General features: G+C 35.4%; 2 protein-coding genes across 5 annotated transcripts in view; one reads left to right on the top strand and one right to left on the bottom strand.

The window, feature by feature from the left end:
- The window catches only part of LRBA (LPS responsive beige-like anchor protein), a 762,450-nt gene that overhangs the window by 457,879 nt on the left and 284,730 nt on the right, over positions 1 to 19,841 (top strand). For 3 of the 4 annotated variants that reach the window (XM_044912874.1, XM_044912875.1, XM_044912876.1), the window contains exons 37-39: positions 3,116 to 3,240; positions 11,004 to 11,150; positions 13,674 to 13,810. In XM_044912874.1, the coding sequence (XP_044768809.1) occupies positions 3,116 to 3,240; positions 11,004 to 11,150; positions 13,674 to 13,810 (409 nt within the window). Of the gene's footprint in view, positions 1 to 3,115; positions 3,241 to 7,663; positions 7,676 to 7,709; positions 7,731 to 11,003; positions 11,151 to 13,673; positions 13,811 to 19,841 lie in introns of all 4 variants that reach the window. The other variant, XM_044912877.1, reaches the window with a different exon arrangement.
- Positions 17,827 to 18,906, bottom strand: MAB21L2 (mab-21 like 2). Its single transcript, XM_021698841.1, has one exon. The coding sequence runs from the start codon at positions 18,904 to 18,906 to the stop codon at positions 17,827 to 17,829; it is 1,080 nt and encodes a 359-aa protein (XP_021554516.1).

The raw sequence follows: 19,841 nt of genomic DNA on the forward strand, positions 1-19,841 counted from the left end.
ATACTGTTCTAAAATGACAAAGCATGCCTCATTTTTTCAGTGATAAAATTTAATACTAAGAGTGTATGTTATTGGAGGGAGCAGGATTGGGGGATAAAACATTGGATTTTTAGGCCCAGGTCTGTTTCTATGTAAATGACTTTAAACATGCTAGTAATTACCCTTATCTGAAAAAAATGAGTATGACTTTTTTCCCCAAAGAATATGTATTACTCTCAGCATCAGAAATTGGATGATAAATGCTATTTTTTTCCAAATGAGGCTAATAGCTATTCCATTTTGAGTAAGTTCCTTGAGGGTTTGTATCCTGTATCACCCGGAGAGCAGTGCTTTATAATGGAGAGACTCTCGAGAAAACGTATGGCAAGTTTTGGGCTCTCTATCTAGATCTGTGCTCTGAAATAAGTGATTTTTGCTTTGTCTTCAGATTATTTTAAATTGTTGTTAACAGGAGTTAAACTACTTGTATTGAGAAAGATAGTCTGAGATATAGCTTCAGGATATTGTAAACATTATGCTGAGGTAAAAGTTCTTTATTTTTTTTGGACTGTATCTAAGTATTTTTTAAATTTTTGGTACTACATTTATATTTGAAGATTAAACTTATCTTAAAAATTTTTCTATTGTATGAGCAAATTCTCAGTTCCTGTTATATTGGTGCTTTTGTTTTAGCTAAAGGCTACTATTGTGATTATTTTTTGTTAGTATCAAAGAGCACAAAAATAAATATAGTTCTATTTCCTCCTAATTTTGGTTATTACTCTTATACATATTATCTTTGGGTTACTTGTTAATATGTGAATGATTTTATAATTCTTCTGTTTTTTCTGTGCTATGACGAAAAATATTGCTCACATGCTTTAATAGCTGTTGGATTTGACTTCACCCTCATGCATTATACTAGAATGTATTGTTACCTAATTTAGTAATAATTTTATAATAGCAGCTTAACATCTCTTATAATTTTAATTGTTATCAAGAAAAATGACATCATTTAATTTGACTCAAAATTCAGAAGGATGGATGAATGACAAATTAATAATTTACCACCTTTGCATAAGACTGAAGCATAGAATATTAGAAGGATTAATGGCAGAAAAGGTTAACAAATTTTAGCAGCTTTCATTAGCTTTACATCGTCATATGTTTGTGGTGCTGACTGAAATAGGCTTTGTAGGAGATCTCAGTCTAGGGAACTAATTACTTGTGCCAATTGCCGCACTGATGAATAGACCCTCATTGTATCATTCCCCTGAAGACAAGGAGCAGCCTGTGATTCACGACTGCATCCTGGCTGATATTTGATAATAATTTTAACAGATAAGTGTAGGTAGGCAGAATGATGAAGTGCCTATCCAAGCTCCATGACTATCAAAGCCATACACGTAGCCATCTGTGTACCGTCTTTTTGCCTTTCACCTAAAGGAGAATTTTATTTTATTAATTGAGTTCAAACAACTGTTGTCTTTTTGCTTCTATGTGCTCTGTAGGAGCTTCTTACTTATTTTAAATGGTATTGTAATAGTTTTCACTTAAAATGTACACAGCAAAATAAGAAAGAAGAATAAAAGAGCTTTTTAATTTTTCTTTTTGAGGACTGCAATTCTTACACTTTTTTGTATTCCATTTTGGTTACATTATATCTCCTCTTTATGCATGATCAAAATCAACAAAGGAAATTTTTGATGTTCTCATTGTGTCCGCAGCTTTCTCAGAAAAGACCATTGGATTTCTATTATTTTTTTTAAAATATCTTCTTTTAATAATGTACTGTTAGTTGTCTATGCTTTTATTATTCTGAGATAATTTTTAATCAACAAAGTACTTATTTATAAATTATTTTGAAATTTTAAAGGTAGCATCTCTAACACATCAAAATAAGAGTAACTTTTAAATGGGTATTTTGGGACTGTCAGTTGGTCAAGACTAATATGTCAAAGCTGACAGGTACAATTTTATTAGCTCATGAAATACAAGTGTGATTTTATTTTGTATTAGTTATTCCTCACAGAAGTTTTGATTATGAATTTTTTCATTTAATTAATTAAGCTTACAAGTTATCATGCTGTGTATCTTTAGTGAATAAATGTATTCTGCAGGGGGTTTTTTTTACTGTAACTAAAAGAACTTCATATTAGTGTTTTCCTTGTAAAATAATTTCCAGCATGCTAGATTATGATTAGTTAATAGGAGAGAAAGTTGACATTTATATATTGCCATATAAAAGATCTACGTAATTGGAGAAAATATAGTCGAACCCTTTAAAAAATACATTTCCGAAAGTATGCTTTTGATATAGCAATTATTGCACATCATATAGCATGTAGTTTTTAATTAAATATAAAAACAGACTACATAAAACAGAAATCCAATCTGATTTGCTTGAAAATAGATTGCTATTTCACTCTATAGGAATGGTTTATTTAAAAACAGTAAATGGAAAAGAAATGCATTTTCTTGTGTTGTTCTAAGCCTCAGGGGCTAAATGTAATGAATATTTTAAGAGATTATTTTAATTAAATTCCTGCACATCTAAACAGAGTAATATTTTATTATCACATACATAACCATGTAACTGAGATATTCATTAAAGTTAACACTTTCTGGACCAAGAATTCATGGTATGATTTACTGACCTTGTGCAAAAAGGCACAAATTAGGAAGAAAAATGAAGGGGGACAGACTTTGATTAATATAGGTAATGCTATACCATATTTATAATAGCCTTTTCCCTATTCTGGTTTATAAATGCAGCCACAGAGAAAGGTGCCCTGCTGAGGCTGAAATGAGGCTGAAATCAGAGCACATGCCACTAGAGTGTGGGGAAACTGATCACACTGTCAGCAATTCATTTTAAAATGATGTATTTAGTGCTCATTTCACCTTCCAAGAAAAAGGAAAAGGAGTTCCTTAGACTGGAAGGTGATATTGTTATTTTCAAGGACATACCTAAGTTAAAGATTGCAGAAAAGGGGGTGTGAGGTGGAGGGAGAATTAAGAGGAAGGGGAGGGAAAAAAAAAGGCAGAGCAAACAAGGAGAGCTTTATGCAGAAATTCAGTGCTACCACGCTGTTTGATAATTGCTAACATATGTGGCTTCTCTGTTTCATTGTAGTCGTCCTCGTGAGTTCTGGCGCCTTGACTACTGGGAAGATGACTTGCGGCGCCGGCGACGATTTGTGCGTAACCCTCTAGGATCGACACATCCTGAAGCGACACTAAAAACAGCCGTGGAACATGGTCAGTGTATAAACCACTCCTTGCCAGTAGCAGTAGGTACAGTACTTGGTAATGAAGAGCGTAACTTCATTATTACAAGGCACTGTAAAATGGTCCATACCACATTTCATAGTTACTCACCCCAGAAAGAGAAGTTAAATATTTTATAGTTAGTGTAGGGTTCTATTAAATTATGGTGTCAAGTGTATTTACTTATTATGTTACACATGCAAAACTTAACATAGACCCTTTGTTTCAGAGTAGGAGGATAAAATATTTCTCCTTTTAAGTGACACATTCAGCTTTGAGTAAGTTAATCGGGACGCCTGCCTTAAATCCATGAATATCAGAAAGACAGCATTTACAAACCAAATAGGTTTCTAGGTTCTGTTGTGTGTATATGGTTTTCCCTCAACTATGGAATTTTAGCATGATATTATGAAGTGGGAGAGATGGTAATAAATGTCCAAGTGCCTAGATACTTTCTGAGCCTTGATTTGTAGATGGTTGTGATAGATGGCTCCTGGAGAAAGAGGATAGACATTATTTTCATATGTTGCTGTTTTGCATCATCTTGTTATCAGAGCTTAACAAAACATTTTTCCCTTTTTTGATATAATGCATATCACTATGATTCAGATTAGACAGAAGCCTGATGAGCAAATTGGAGAAAATTTGGATTTAATAATATACTCTCTTTGATCATAGCATTTCACTTAATATTTTATAACTTGTGAAAGCCAATTAAGATACATTGATTAAGGAGGGGAAAGCTCCTCTCTACATTAAATTAATTTTGATTTTATAAAATATAAATTGGTTATTTTTTAATAAGATAAATAGTTTTAATTCCCTTTTTTCAAGGTATTGGTTTAACGTGCAGCAGTTTATGGTTAAATGATAGTATGGAGTATACAAAATAAATGTAAAATTACATTCAATAAGGATATTAAGAATTTAGATTAAAAGTCTGTGATTTTAGGTTTGGCCTCAGTCAGGCAGCTTAACCTCTTGCACTCAGCCTTAAAGAGCCATTTCTGGAGGAAAATGTCCACAATATGTCATCAGATATAACACCAAATGTGACATCAGTCCTTTAAAATAAATGATCATACAGAGAATAGTCAATAACAAAGTGATCTAAAAGCAATAATAGTCTGAGGGCCCTACATCTTCAACTACAGAAGGTGGGGAAAGAGAAATAAGATGTAGAATTAATTAGGCCACTTTCGCTTTTAGGGTTCATGTGCTTTTTATGTGGTGCTATAGATTTCAGAGTTATATTTATTTTTTCCTTTTCTTTCCTTTTTTTTTTTCTTTTGGCTAGTGACTCTTACAATGAAAAAAATCAGCTTAATTTTGCAGTTTTATACTTTTCAAACAGATGTTACCATGTACACTTAAAATTTAATAAATATCTTTGTCTTCTTAACTGTCATTTAACATTGAGTTGTGAAGCCTGAAGTCTATCAGTGACAATAAATATGTTTTTATGAAAATTTTTCCTTTTATACCTGGAGAGGGTACTTGTTTTTTAAAATTATACATAGGCAATCTGTTAATCCTTAATTTTGAAAGAAATATCAGTAACTGAATTTAAAATTTATGGTATGGATTTAATACAGAGCTTATTAAAATCCATCTTTATCAAAAATAGTACATGTAGCCATTTGGGGGAATAGCAGAATTTTTCATAATGAATAAATTTGGATTTTAGTGTTATTGAACTTTATCTTTTAAAATATTATGTCAACTTTTTTTAATGCTAAAAAGCTGGCTAAAAAATATTTATTAGCAATGCTTACTGTCATTTAAGACTTTTTTAATCCTGTACGGAAGCAGATTTCACTCAAATTACTCTAAATAGTAATTGAAAGGTTAATATAATATTAATTTGTTAAATTGAGAGAAGTAAAATAAAGCATTTAATGTAATTCCATCTTATTTGGCAATATTCTATATGAATCTTAAAATGATTAATATTTAAAATACTCTGAAAGATTAAAAATAAATTTAAATCTGAAATGTATTTTTTTAAAAACAAATGTGTGTAGGAGATGCTTCAGTGGTCTGCCAATTAAGGAGATGTCATATTTAATACAACATTTTTTGATAAAAGATACATATATATACTTTGTATATATTTTTTTATTTTAAATAATGAATATTAGACAGTTTTAAAACTCAGCATATAGATTGTACAATGGTAGTGTTTCCTGTCAGCCTGATTAATGCTAAGTTCATTTATTAGCCAAGAACTTAATTCTTTAGTGTTTTATTAAAGTATCTTACAGTTGATGTTCAATTTTAATTTTGTGTTAATTATGAAATTCTTGTTCTTTAGCCTTAACTTAATAACAATAAGGAAGCTAATGAAAATAAACATTAAAAATCAAGTTTGCAAAATAAAGCAGTGAATGTAATCAAGAAGAAATTGAAATTACAGAATTTAGCATGGATAAATGCTATGCTTCAGGGTTGAATTTGAATATTTAAAATAGATATTACTAAGGGTATTGTGTCAGTTTTATACTGTTTTAGGACTTCTCACTTTTATTTATAATGGATTTAACTAAGGACTCACATTGTTTAATGCAAAATCTTAAAACATCATGAACTATATTATTGTTATCAAAGGGAAACATCTAAATAGAAATGCCGTTGGAGATTAGTTATGTATTTTAGTAGTAAGAGCCATCTTTTTTATAGATTGATTTGATTTGAAGGAAAGCCTCTGGTGTAAAGGTGGCAGAGTAAATACCTGAAGAGTGATGTTCTCTGTTCCGGCGATCGATACTAGCCCCATGACTCTACTTCTGGCTACCTTCTAGTTAAAAACAAATTTTTTAATTCTGACAATTTAATTGCCCTTCCCAAGTTCACATTAACTTGCTTGGGGAAAAGGGCCTTAGGTAATTTTTCAAAGAGAGACCCTCCAAAGTGGTTATTTATAAAAGTCATTTTGTAATGGGAGATTTCTTTAACTTTGCAGAAACTGAGTCATATTTTTAAATTAAAATTAATACTTCCTCTTATTATCAAATATTCTTTATGGAAATTAGCAGCAAGCAGAGGTGGGTATTTGATTCTTGAGGGCATTTTCTTGCATTTTATGGTTTAAAATTTATTAGAAATTAGTTGTAATGATTTGTAACATTCTCCTAATGCACAGGGCCCAGTTTGTCAGTTATTTATTATCAGAGCATTTTAGATTTGGAAAGAATCAAAAGCTAAAGTCTATTCTAACTTTATTCTTTATAAATAAGGAAACTGAGGAAACAAAAAGCCACATAATTCTTGGTACATACAGGACTAAAGCCTAGGTTAACTGATGACTAATCAGATTTTCTTATTGTAGTGTTATACTGTCTTCTAAAATTCATTGTTAAATCTAATGGGAACTTTACATTTAAATTAAAGCCACGTAAAAAATGTTTTAAATGGTGGAAAGATTGGTTTTAATTCGAATAATAAAACAATTCAGCAGTAGAATCCTATTGAATTCAAGACATTTTCATTTTGTAGAGAATGTGCATGCTAATGGAAATATATGAGAAGAATTTAACATAGTTTAAGAAGTATCTTGTAATTGTATGGAATGATACAAGTAACTCATCTGGTTTTCTTGGGATGACAGATCATATAAAGATCCTAAATCATGCCATTCTTTCATAACTTCAATAATGCGAGATACTGTGGCTTCCTTTTTAGGATCAACATATATTAGGTTCTATAAAACTCATTAGGAGATGAACTTGGCTTGTTTTCTTAATCTCCTAATCATTTTTTGTAGTTTCACCAATATTTCTAGAGTAAATTGCCTTGACTTGGAACCCTTTGGAAATTGCATAAACTATACAGTTTGGGACAGTAGTTGTGTATAAGATATTCTTTAAGTGTCTTGTTCAGAATAAGCAGTTATGGTTATAGGCATTTCACATCACATTAAGTGGATACCCATACTCATTTTATTTACATTTGAGGTCATTTTGTTATTCCAGTAGTAATTTTTTTAAAGTGGTTAATTCTCAATGTATAAACCTCTTTTACTGCAATATGGACTATTGTTGATTCCATTTCACTCATACAGTGGACTTTTAAAGGGAGTTTTATGTCATAGGTGGAACCGTTTTCTGTGTTCTTTTTCTGTTTTAATTTTATTTAGCTAGCTTGTGTTGCACAGATAAATCAACTCATGCCTAGAGCTAGCTCTAAAGAACTTGAACTTTACATCTTGAGGACCAGTTTTTCTCTGAGCCCTCTCATTGCTCTTAGCTTCAGTGAATCAAAAGTCATGTTTCAGAGAAAGCATTTTTGACAGATTTCTCTGGTTTTATGTAACAATTGCAGTTTAGTTATCAAGTTAGGGTAAATATTAAACCAGAATAAAATGTGAGACTATATGAAGGCAACCTGTTAATAGTGATATGAAAATTTTAAATAGTTATCATGTTTGGTAATAATTTTATTACAGCAAAGATCTGAGTCAGCTTTGAAATGGAACCAGAAGTGTGTTCTGACTTCATCCAATTAAACTTTTATGCTAGTGTAGAATATACTCACAAAAAATATCAAAACAGTTGATACTTGTTTTAATGATTGAGTAGAAGGCAAACAGAAGTTAAAAATGTACTTTCCCCAGCACATATAAACATGATAATTATCTTTTATTTTATGCTTGGGATAGTTCTAATTTTGAAACAAAAAAAAAAAGTTCTTTAGCAGAGAGCTATTAGACCACTGAGAATTGAACACCAGCGCATGTGGTGTGTGTTAGAGTACTGCTGGTAATTTTACTGCTGCTAACTTAAAATCCTCAAGGGGGAGTTAATTACAGGAAAACCATTCTAAATATCAGTAAGCTGCATATTTTCCATGACAAGAGGTTTTTCAGTTGAGGTTGAACAATTCCAGAATCGGAGCTTGTAAAAACAAGTAAATAAATAAATTAAAGTGGGTGTTTGTATGCATACATTAGACTTATAGTACTTCAAAATTTTTTCATAAAATTTTATTTAATTCAAAAGTTAATTGTGTTTTAATGTGTGTCGGCATGATGAGAACATATTAAAATTTTTTAAGTTACAGTTGGATGGGATAACAAATTATATTTTGTGGTCATTTAAAATGAATGAATGAATTTATTGAGCTATGTTAAACCACTGCATGTTGCTACTTGGCTTCTCTCATTTTTTGTAAATGTTTGCAGATTACAGGGTTTTTTTCCTTTCTTTCCTCCCCTGCCCGCCACCCCCCCAAGCTTAATGTAGTGTACTTCAGGACATGTATGGTAATAATCAGAGATAGTAACGAGCAAGGTATTGAATTTGGTTGTTTCTGATATGTTTGTCGTATGCTCATCAAATTTAGGTTTGGAAATGAATATTTTTGTATTCTTAACTTGTATATTATAATTTTGACTTAACCTTTTAAATGCAGTATGAGAAACAGAAGAATTATTAAACTAATCCATAAATTTTATATATACATATAGATAGATATAGATATAGATACTGATATTTGTGTAGTGGTTAAGATACTGGTACCATAATACTTGGATTTCAATCCTGACTCTACTTCTCACTAGCTGTGTTGCCGTGGGCAAGTTATGTAACCTCTCTGAGCCTGTTTACCCATCTGGAAAGGAGAAATTAGCAGAGGGCTTAAGAGAATTAAATGAGTTAAATAAGTAAAGTGTTTTGAACACTCCCCGGCACATGTTATTTAATATTAGCATTATTATTATTTCTGCTTTGAAGAAGGAACTGTACAACTGTACATTGATTTTGTACTAAAATCTGATTAGCAGTTGTTAATTTATTATGATTTGCTTTATAAGAAAGTATAGAAGATGGTGGTTTCTCTTGTATATCTCAGTGACCAATATATTTTTAGTAACACTGATAGTAAATTGGGGAAGATCTTGCTTGGTCTCAGGTCAGTGTTTATGATTTCAGAGTAAGGTAAATAATGATATAATAACTTAATGCTATTTTCCTAAAAATTAGGGTTTTTATTTTCCTAAAAATTTTATTTTCCTAAAAATTAGGCATTTTAATTAGATACTTTAAATTTTTTCAAAATATTTATTGAGACCTTCGTATGTGTGCAGCATATTATGCTTGTTATTTGTGGGTATGAAGGAAAATAAAATTTGATTTACCCATAGAGGATATTCAAAGCTAAATATAGAGAGCTTCTTTCCATGACATTCTTATTTAATAAAAAGCCACTATTTTCTTTTAAAGTAGTGCCATTAGTGTTGTACATAAATGGTATACATTGTGAACTCACAATAAATAAGATAAAAATAAACTTTTACCTTTATTATTATCCATAACCATACCTATTAAAATCAAAGAAGCTTTGATTTGTCAAAACGTTCGGTAACATACAATGTAGTTTAACTATTTAGAAAAAAACTATATAGATAAATATTAGTCATATTACTTGCAGACATTATCCTTTCTGGGTTTGGGGCCTTAATGCCTGGGCAGAAATTGCAGTGAAGCAAAAAGCCTAGCTAGCCATCTGATTTCCATTTCAATAGCCACTGCCTGGGTGGATCAGGTGCTTTGCCTCCTGAATTTCCCTAGCTGGCAACCCGGGAATATCAGTAGTGAAGCAAAGATTCTAAACTTTCCCTAACATGACACTAGGAATTTTTAAAAATCACAACCCAAAATTTAGTATCTGCTTTTATGTATTCCTGAAGGAGAAAGCTGCTCAAAGCAGTGGGAGTTACCCTGGGGAGGGATATGGGGTTTTGAAGTCAGAATTTTGAGTTTCAGTGTTTTCTCCTTTCAACTGCACCTCTGTTTCTCTTTCTGGTTCAATTGTTGGCTGTAGGTGCTCCACAGAGCATCATTCCCTAGGTTTGGCGTACCCTCTTCCTCTTTCTCTCCTTTTTGGCTGCCTTGTCACAGGGTCTGAGAGTCTGGTGCTGCCACTCTCCACAGGCTGCTCCAGTTCAGGCCCTGTAAGACTCTTTGCCCAGATGCCTCTCCTCCTGGGCTTTCTGTTATGTTTGCCCCCGGGGTGTCTTAGCCTTTTAGTTTAAACACATGGAGGAGGTAGCGTTTGAGCCTCCACTTAGTTTCCACAGTGTCTTACTCCTCTTGGATATTTATATAAAGGCTGGAGTGGGGGTCCGGGTGGGTGAGATGTGGGCAAGGGCAATATGAAGGCAAGAGGGAGGATTGGAGTAAAGAAGAGAATGCAGCTTCTGAGAGCTGCTATAGCTTTCTTGATGTCAGCTTTGGCTTCAGGATTGGGTTTACATCCTCATTGGCTGTGAATCTCTCTTAGCTCTGACCCTTCTTATTCTGGATTCTCCTCCACAACCACTCCCTGACCATTTCATAATGTTTTGTCAGTATAATCATTATTTGCAGGGATGATCAGCCTTTCTTATTTTTCAGTGTCAAGTAAGTATTGTTTCCAAAACTGGATTCTGATTTTTTCTGCTAATTTCCCAAAAACGTGCTGCCTTTGAACCCTCTCTTGCCCTAACTGTAAGTAAATAAATGTTTTGGTGAGCGGTGCAAGGGTCAGATTTAATGGGATTAGGGTGCTTGTTCAAGGTAACATTAGACTAGGCTTGGAGAATCACGTTTGTCAAAATGAACATGTGTGCCATCCCAATCACTTTCCCACTGTGGATGACTCTATGTAAAAATGATTGACCATCTTTGGCCACCTATCCTTACCTCACTTCTCTGCCCCTCTGCCAAAGTACTCTTTTCCCAGAGCTGATGGACAGCTTTGTTTCCTTTTCATTTCAGCTGCAGATGAAGATATCCTCACTAAAGGAAAACAGTCCATCAAGAGTCAGGCTTTAGGAAATCAGAACTCAGAAAACGAGATCCTCCTGGAAGGCGACGACGATACTCTGTCATCCGTGGATGAGAAAGATTTAGAGAATCTCGCTGGTAAATTCAGTGGTTGTGCGGATATTTCAGCTAGCTCCAGGCCAATAACCATCTAATTACTTACTTTTTCATCTGTGACCACTAGGACTACCAAGTTTACACCCACAATTACTTTAAATAAAGATTGTTTTTGTTCTTCCAAACATTTTCCCCCTAATCTTCAATGCGGTTTCCCCTTTATTTTTCCATTCTTTTCAGTTTCTTTACCCTTCTCATCTTTTTCATTTATGAATAATTTTCACTGTAAAAGAAAAAAGTTTTAAAGCAGCAACAACAAAATTCCTTCACCCATGGGAGTTACCTAATCTCTATAAAATGAGAGCTATAAGTAAAATCTTGCCGATTGTTTTGTAAATAAAGCTTGGAGGCAGATGAGCTATTTGCTTTGATGATTTGCTATTTTGCATGTCTTAGTGAACATGCTGCATATACATTTAACTCTCTCAAAAAATCCATTCCAAGAATGCTATAGCTTTTCACAGGATCCACATATTTTACCTGATGGAGGAATTTTGATTGCACTCTGCAGATTTTCAGTTTTACTTCCCTTATGGGAAAAGTTCTCTTGTTTAGCCTGAAAATTTAGTCATTCATTAAATGGCTTTTTTTCTTTAATGCCTGTGGCTCTCTCTCTCCAGGAGGAAAGTCTGAAAGATTCCACAATTTCCGTAGGTGAAAATTGTACAGTCTTCTTTTTTGATAATTTTAATTTAAGAGAAAAGGCATCAGGAATTTTTCATTTAGTGATATGTCTGCAACCTGTGCTACCATGCAGTGAATTAGAATGAAAAGCAAAAATAGATGATGGTATCTTCTCTGATGACCCATAAACCTCTCTAGAAAGTAAAAACAAAATTAATTAGAGCACACTGTTAAGGGATTTGGACTGGGCGTAGAGAGTAGGTGGACACTGGTATTCTCTAGCCTTTTCCTTCACATCTATTTACCCATTTCCTCCTCCTTTATTTTGCTTCTGTTCTTGCTACTAGTAATACATTCATACAGTAATAGAGGTGAAAGGGGAGTTTAATTATATAATCTTGACAATGGCAATAGGATTAAGAAGTAATCCACACTAATAAAGTGGTGTGGGTTAGAAATGAAGTGGAAATTGTCAGGGGTCTTCTGTAGGACCTAGGCTGCCCCAGCTCCTGCAGCTGTCTGCTTACCCTGTAATTGAATGTCTGAGAGTGATTGAAAAAATGTTATTTCTTCTCAGGATTACATGCTAATGTACAGAGGGCAAAGGAGACAGCAAAAGAACACATAGCTGCTTATTTCATCCATTTATAGAGATGAGCTTTGGGAAATCATGGCTGTTCTGCAGCTATCTGCTGCCCATCTGCAAACACAATGTATTTGTACATTGGGAATAGAGGGCAAAACCTGCTCTGATCTCCACAGAGCATCCCTTCTATTGTCCTACTGGCACACATTAAGATTGATGTGAGATTAAGGACCAGCACCTTCTAACAATCGATGGAAATGTCGATTCATCTGAATTTTGAAACACTTATTCACCCATTGATTACCTGAATAGGTGTACCATGTTTATAGGCACTATATTAATTCAGAACTATAAGTGCCAATTTTCTGTTGCTGTTTTTTTCACCTATAGGATTTGTACAATGAGGAATTGATGGGATTTCAAATTCTTACTTTCTCTCTCTACCTAAGTATATATATGTATGTAATATAATTATTACTTTTAGTCCTTTATTTTAGGTTTAGCTCTAATATACTTTATGCTCTTCTATCTGTAGTGAATCTATTGTTTTCAGTAGCAGGCTGATTTGTCTTTTTGATAAGCCCTGTGGAGATTTGATTATTCCAATAAAAATTCATTCACTTGGAAACCCACCCTCCAGCTGTTTACTCCCAGAGTCCCTGAACTACACTAATATTAGATTTGGAAGCATTGAACAATATTTAACAGTGGAAAGGCAGGCTTAGAAAAGGAGTATTTTTTACCAGTCTTTCATGGGGTAAAGTTGTTATGAAGAGGTTTTGTGTCAACCTGGCACAAAATCTTTATCAGAGAATATGGTATAACGTTTCTCACTTCACTAATAAGCTAGTGATCTTTGTTGTAATCGTGTTTCAGCCAAACTAAGCTAACCTCTGGCCTTAGAAACCTATTGAGTCTTCCTTGCTTCTGGTTGTTGTTCCATGTTGTTGGATAGCCTGAGGCTTGTTTTCTAAATGGAATGTGGAAGGACTTATTTAGGCAGAGCCACCTTCTTACCAGGAGATTAGACCAAAGCTTTGCAGACTCCCTGTAAAATAATTGCATCCTAGTTTATTGTTATCATTAACCACCTACTATAAATTTCTTAGTATGAGAATCCTAGTAACTGCATTTTCAGAGGAAGATTTGGGGTAGACAGAATTTGTAAGTGTAGACAATTTGGCAGACAATTTGGTACTAGAGAGAATTTAAAAATAAAATTTCCGCTTGAATCTATTAGATTTTTTTGAAAAATGTCAGTCCAACATGTGTGGCTTGTCTTTTGCTTTTGGCAGGTCCTGTTAGCCTGAGCACACCGGCTCAGCTTGTGGCCCCCTCTGTTGTAGTAAAGGGCACTCTTTCTGTCACCCCCTCCGAACTCTATTTTGAGGTGGATGAAGAGGACTCTAACTTCAAGAAAATCGACCCCAAGGTGAGAAGATGAGGAGTGGGTTTCACTTTTAAACATTTTTTTCTTACGATGGGACAGTGGGCTGCTGTTGGGTAGGATTGGCATTGGTAAAATCTGACAGACTTAGTTTGAATTTCTTGCTGAATTGCTTCTGCCTACATGCAAGGCAACTATCTTCTTTAGCTTATGATTCCCTTACCAGCTAGTTAGATTATTGAAGTTCATTTAGATTCAAAAACAATTTCCACTTAATTGCGTTTATCATTAGCTCATTCTGGGGTTGGGGGGAAACCACAGGGAATATCGTCCATAAATATATTTTGCCACAAAAGGTCCAGGGTGAATTAAGCTACAAAATTCAGTGAGGTTGAGAGTGGAATTATTTTGTTTAGCCTTTATATTTTCTGGATATAATACCAATATATCACTCTCCTTGCTTTGTCCTCATGACTTACTATTCTGTTGTGCACGCAAGCATGTCTTGTGTGTGTGAGATACCTCTGTTTCCCATTACCTACAGTCGATTTTACAAGGCACTGCATAATTTCCTATTCTTAAATGAAAATGTAATTTCCCCTTTAAAATGTATTTCTGATTACTTTTCAGACCTTGGCAACTTTATTTTACTAAGAAACATTTGTGGCACAGCCATAAAGCCAAAGCTAGGTTTATTTCATGAAAGTGAATTTGTTCTGATAGGAAACAGTCTCCTTTAAAAGGAGCAAAATAAGCAACCTGTAGAAGAGAAGTGGCTTAAAAAATGGAATTATTTATTTTAGAGTCTGATAGCTTGTGTGAACACACATATTTTGAGTTTATTGATAGGAAGTTCTTTGGTACTATAATCATGTGAATTATTAAATTTTAGTGATTTAGAAGTATTTCAAAGTAATCATTGATAAAAATGTTATAATTTTATTTAAAACTTTACAAACAAATCGTCTCTTGTCTTACATGTGTTTCTAGCATTTTGTTTCAGAATTGCTGCCTTTATAAAGATAAGATTTGATAGACTGTATAAAGGGAAGGCTATGTTGGAAGCAACTGTTTTGAGCTTGATAATTCAGCCAATTCAATGTAGAGATCAATGTAGAGAAAACTTTAATTGTGAAATTACATCAACTAGAAAAATTTCCTACTTTGTTACATGGCTCTACTATCTGAAATTGTATTTTAGTTTCTTTAGGAAATAAAGGTAACCAAAATTACTTAAACTCTAATTTATGGTACTTTGTATGTTTGAGAGGCTGAAATTCAGAATATTCTGTTATGCTTTTGGACATATGTGGCATAGAATCTAAAATGGGATGTAATTTAAAGGTGTCTAATTGTTCTCAAGATAAGGATCTCTGCCAGTCTTTGCAGTGAGGCTCTTTAAAGTTATTTACTCCTTTTGAGAGAAGTTAGAACTTTTATTTCTCTCTAATTTTATTCTGTGCAGCATCATTAATTTTTCCCGTATTGCTTGTGCAATACAAAGATCTTTTAGCCTAATCACTCATTTGTCTTGTACCCCTGTAACCTGCCTAATATTACAGAAATCAGAGTTTTGCTAATTTATATTCTTAAAATTTTTCAGCCAATTATTGAAAGAAATTTTTATTTTGTGTAGACGTTGGTGCTTTTAGGTGTTTTATAGATGAGGACACTTGTGTTGTGGCAGTGTTTTTATTTTTTTGTTGGTGATACCTGCGTTAAATAAGGTAGGAAAAAAATACTGAATTTGGGGAATTTTTGTTCTTCTTGTCAGGACTTAAAAACTTCTCCCTGGGATAGTTGGAGAGAGATAGTCTCTAATGCTGTAAATACTTGTGTGCATAAGAAGAAAAAAGGTCATTTTAAGATGTCATTTTTATCTTTTAAACTAAACACTGTGCCCTTAAATCATTTCTTTGTAAATGTGAGCACCTACTAGTTGCTTTGAAAATGTTCCTAAAAAAATCAGAACATTTTCCCCAGGGAATAGTTCATTTTTGTTATTAAAAAATCAGTATTTTTGTCTGAACCACTTAGTATTACAGTGAGTTTGTTTTACATCTACCGGAAGAGAGATCAGAAAAAGATACAGTGTAGGTTGAAAGAGTAGAGATTATTTCAGAACTGATAAGATCAAAGTTTATATTTCTAAAACAAAACTATTTTTACTAGGGAATTCTTACCAGGGAATCTGAGAACTTAAGCCTCTTTTGTCAAGTGAACTAGGCACCAGAGCCCTGAGTACCTTCCTTGTTTCTCATCCATCTATTCTGTCCTGTGGATCATCCCTCCATACACTCCCTCCCCCGTGCAGAGTTCTTCCTCAGATCTTTAAAATTCCTTTTTAGAACATTTTTGTCTACACCTCTCATTCATGGATTTTTCAGTAAATTAAAAACTAGACTAATTCAAAGAATAAATTTTAAATGTTAAAGGGTAATATCTGACATACTTTCTGTACCTGTGCCTCATTATTAGCATATCTAATGGAGTATATTGAAGAAAACAAAAAGAAGACAAACCAAACCAGTTCCTTTGGGATGCTTTCAGTTTTACTAATTAATTTATTTTTAATTAGTTATTTCCTTGTATTAAAAAAAAACCTTTGTTAATTTAGATGAAGTGTTAAAATGAGTACATTGGATTGTTACCTTAGGAAAGCAGAAGGAGTAATGTACTTTTCCTGTATGTAAATTCTTGAAACAATAATTTTTCTTTGGTCATAAAAATAGTATTAAAACCTTTTTTTGTTTCAATTGCCTATAAGCACCTTCTGAATAATTCTGGGAATTTGACAAATAATGATCATAGTTATGGCATTTACCTTAAAACCTTAAAAAACTGAGGTAGTTTCTAAATCTGGATTGTTCACATCACCGTTTCCTGGGGAAAAGGAGTATTGCTATAACCATTTTATTCTTTTTCGGTATGGCTGATTTAATTGTTAAGTTTTTATTATTTAAAGCTCGAAGAGGACAAATAATTGAAAGCAAAGTATCAACTGATCATGTTAACTATTGAGAAAAGATCCATGAATATTGCCTTTGTTTTTCAGACTCAGAATGGATTTTTTAAAATTATGATGTAAGAAAGCAAATCTCTTAATTTTTAATGTGAAATAATTTTTTTCTATTTTAAACAGGACCAAAGTCTTTTCTTCCATACAAAAATCTGTTTTTTTTTCCAAGTGTGAAGAAAGATACTACTTTAAACCTCAAAATTTACAGAACAAACATTATAGTTGGGTAAAATTAATATTTTCAAGATCCAAGGATGGGGGGAGGGGACTTGTATGGTTAAACCTACAAAAAAGGGCTGTATTTGTAAATTTTGCAAATTAGACTTCCTTTGAAAGCTTCTTGCATTTAGTTCGTGAAGTTCACATCTTTACATTGTAAATTATAAATTGTGATCTCACCTGCCTTCATTTAAGAACAATCCACAGTCAATTACAATGTAAAGTAATATTTTTATTACTGTTTTCAACAAGACTGCTTAGGGTGAGGGTAGAGGTGCAAGAAAGGGAGGGGCACAATCTGACATTGGCACTGAGATACATTTAACATCAGCAAAACTTTTTTTTAAAAGAGAAATTTTACATATAATTAAATACTTTTTCTCACTTGGTGACAACATTCAGGCAACCCAAAACGAAATGAGAGGGAGAGGGAAAGAAAGAAGATGAGAGAGGGGAGAAAGGAGAAAGGGAGAGAAGGAAAAGAGGAGAAACTACTATACATTGATTTGAAAATGTACCTTGGGTTTCATTTTGTGGTGGCAAAGCCCGATTGCTTCTTTTGTGTGACCTTTTAAATTCACATTGTTTGGAAGAAAAACGATCACTTTTGTGCAAGAATGTGATTTTGTTTGTTTGTTTGGTTGGTTTGCTCTCTTTTTGTTTGCTTGTTAATTAACGAAGGTCTTGTGCCTGCTTCCTGTTTCTTTAGGTGGCTTACATAAAAGTTTGTGTCTGGAGTTTCTGCTGTTTGTAGCTGAGTTGTGTGTTTTGTGTGTAAGAGAGCATTCCTGTTTGTGTCGCTTTTCAAGCAGTCCCCAGCACCCTATAGTTTGTCCAGGCTTTTGGGATTGGTGAGAATTTCCCTGGCCAACCTCCAGGTCTGCTTGGCAGCGCTCTCCAGGGCCGAATGGGGCTTGCCCTGAAAAAGGTCGAGGTTGGGCAGAAAGTAGTGAGGGCAGCGGCGGCACTGCAGGCAGGAGATGAGCTGCAGCAGGATGCCATTGAGCCGATCGCCTAGGCACGCCTCGTCCCAGTCCGTTTCCCGCGGGTGTTTCTCGCACTCATACAGCAGCAGCGTCTTCATGTGGTAGTTATTGAGCGGCTGGCCTGGTAGCTCCAAGTGGCGGTCCCGCAGCGTCTTCAGCACCGAGAGACACTTGTTTCGGCAGCCGCCCATCAGCAGGCGGTTCTCAGCCTCCCCGAACTGTAGCACCCAGGCATCGCTCTCTGCAGAGCTCTGCTTGCCGGTCAGTGAGTAGCACTCCTTCGACAGCAAGTTGAACCCTTCGGCCTTGACCTCCGCCACCCGATTGGGGCCGGGCCAGGGGATATGGGGCATAGGCCACTGTGCCGCACTGCGAGGCCAGATACCGGTGCACTTGAACGCGGGAGTGATTTGCACCACGTAGCGCTCCCTGATGCGCAACTTAACCTCGCTGGTGTCTGCGATCATCTTGACCACATCCCGATAGCTGCACTTGTCCACCGCCTGAGCCACCAGGGTCTGGAAACGTGAGCGGATCTTGCGCGCTGAGAGGTAGCCGGACGCTGTGATGAACTCGACCCAGAGAGACATGCTCCGCTTCCGCCCATCACTCAGTTTGAGCACCGCGCAGCCGGGCAGGGAGCCGTCGTCCACGAAGTTGAAGACGCCCATCTGGTTTAGGTAGAGCACCACCTCGAATTCCGTGGGCGAGATGACCTCCAGCCCCTCGTAGCGGGCATCAATCTCGCTCAGGGAGCTGATGAAGCGAGGCTCCTGTACCTCCACTTCCTTTAGCACGTCCGAGACCACCTTACAGACCTCTCGGATGGTCTTGGCGATGGCCGCCTTGCGCGCTTGGCAGCGCTCAGTGTAGTATTTATTGAGCTGGTAAACCAGCTTGGCCTGAGCGGCGATCATGTTGGGGCACAGGTCCGGGCTATACACCGGCGTCTCGCAATACGTTGAGGGATCCAAGGCTTACGCAGTGGTGGTGGCCCTGCGGCAGGCGAAAGAGGCGTCGCGCTTCCCCTAAGCCCCACTTTCACTCTTGTTTTCCACCTGGACTGACCGGCTGATAAAACAGCCGGCTTGCTCTTTCTTTCCCCTCTTTAGAAACCTTTTTTCTTCTCCAGAAATAAGAAAAAAAAGGTAATCTTTGAAGAGGAAAATTACCTGCTGGGACTTTTTTTGCTTGATGTGTAAAATAAAGATGTGCTTGTGAGAGAGATGAAGGGGGGGGGGAAGAGTGGGGGTGAGAGAAAAATTCAGATTACCAAGAGGTTAGGCTTAGATGTCTGCAGCCGAGATTGCCCAGAAATCTGGAAATGAGGTCTTTTAAGTGCCAAAATAAATTTAAAAATAAAAGCGAAACATTCAGTGTTTCATTCTTAAACTTCTCTCCCACGCTGGTAGGACTTCTTCACTCAGCGTAGGTAAATGCCTTTTTCCTCACCCTCCCCCAAATGGAAGGTGAAGGACGTAATTAAGGTCCAGAGAGCAGTGAAGTGCAGCTCAGTCCGCGGCACACTTGGAGGTTTGCAGACGCCGCCCGGCACTCTCAGCGTGATGGTCTGGTCTCTTCTCAGGGGGTAGTGTTGTAGCGGTTTTCCTCTTTTCCTACTGGAGGCGTTGTTTGGACTGGGTTTGTTTGTTTGCAGTGGTTTCTTCTTGTCTTTCTCTAGGTGCAAACCGCTGGAAGTTGTTTGATACTCATTTCTGCTTCGTAATTTATAATTTTGGCCCTCACAAAATCTATTTTAGTGTGACGAAGTCGTTGCCTGCGTTGCATCTGGGGTTTCGTTATAAGGATTCAGGGGTTTTTCTTCTCCTCCCCCTTTAGGTTGCTTGTGCAG

Source organism: Neomonachus schauinslandi, chromosome 2 (assembly GCF_002201575.2).
Source record: "Neomonachus schauinslandi chromosome 2, ASM220157v2, whole genome shotgun sequence".
In the NCBI taxonomy this organism is placed as follows: Eukaryota; Metazoa; Chordata; class Mammalia; order Carnivora; family Phocidae; genus Neomonachus; species Neomonachus schauinslandi.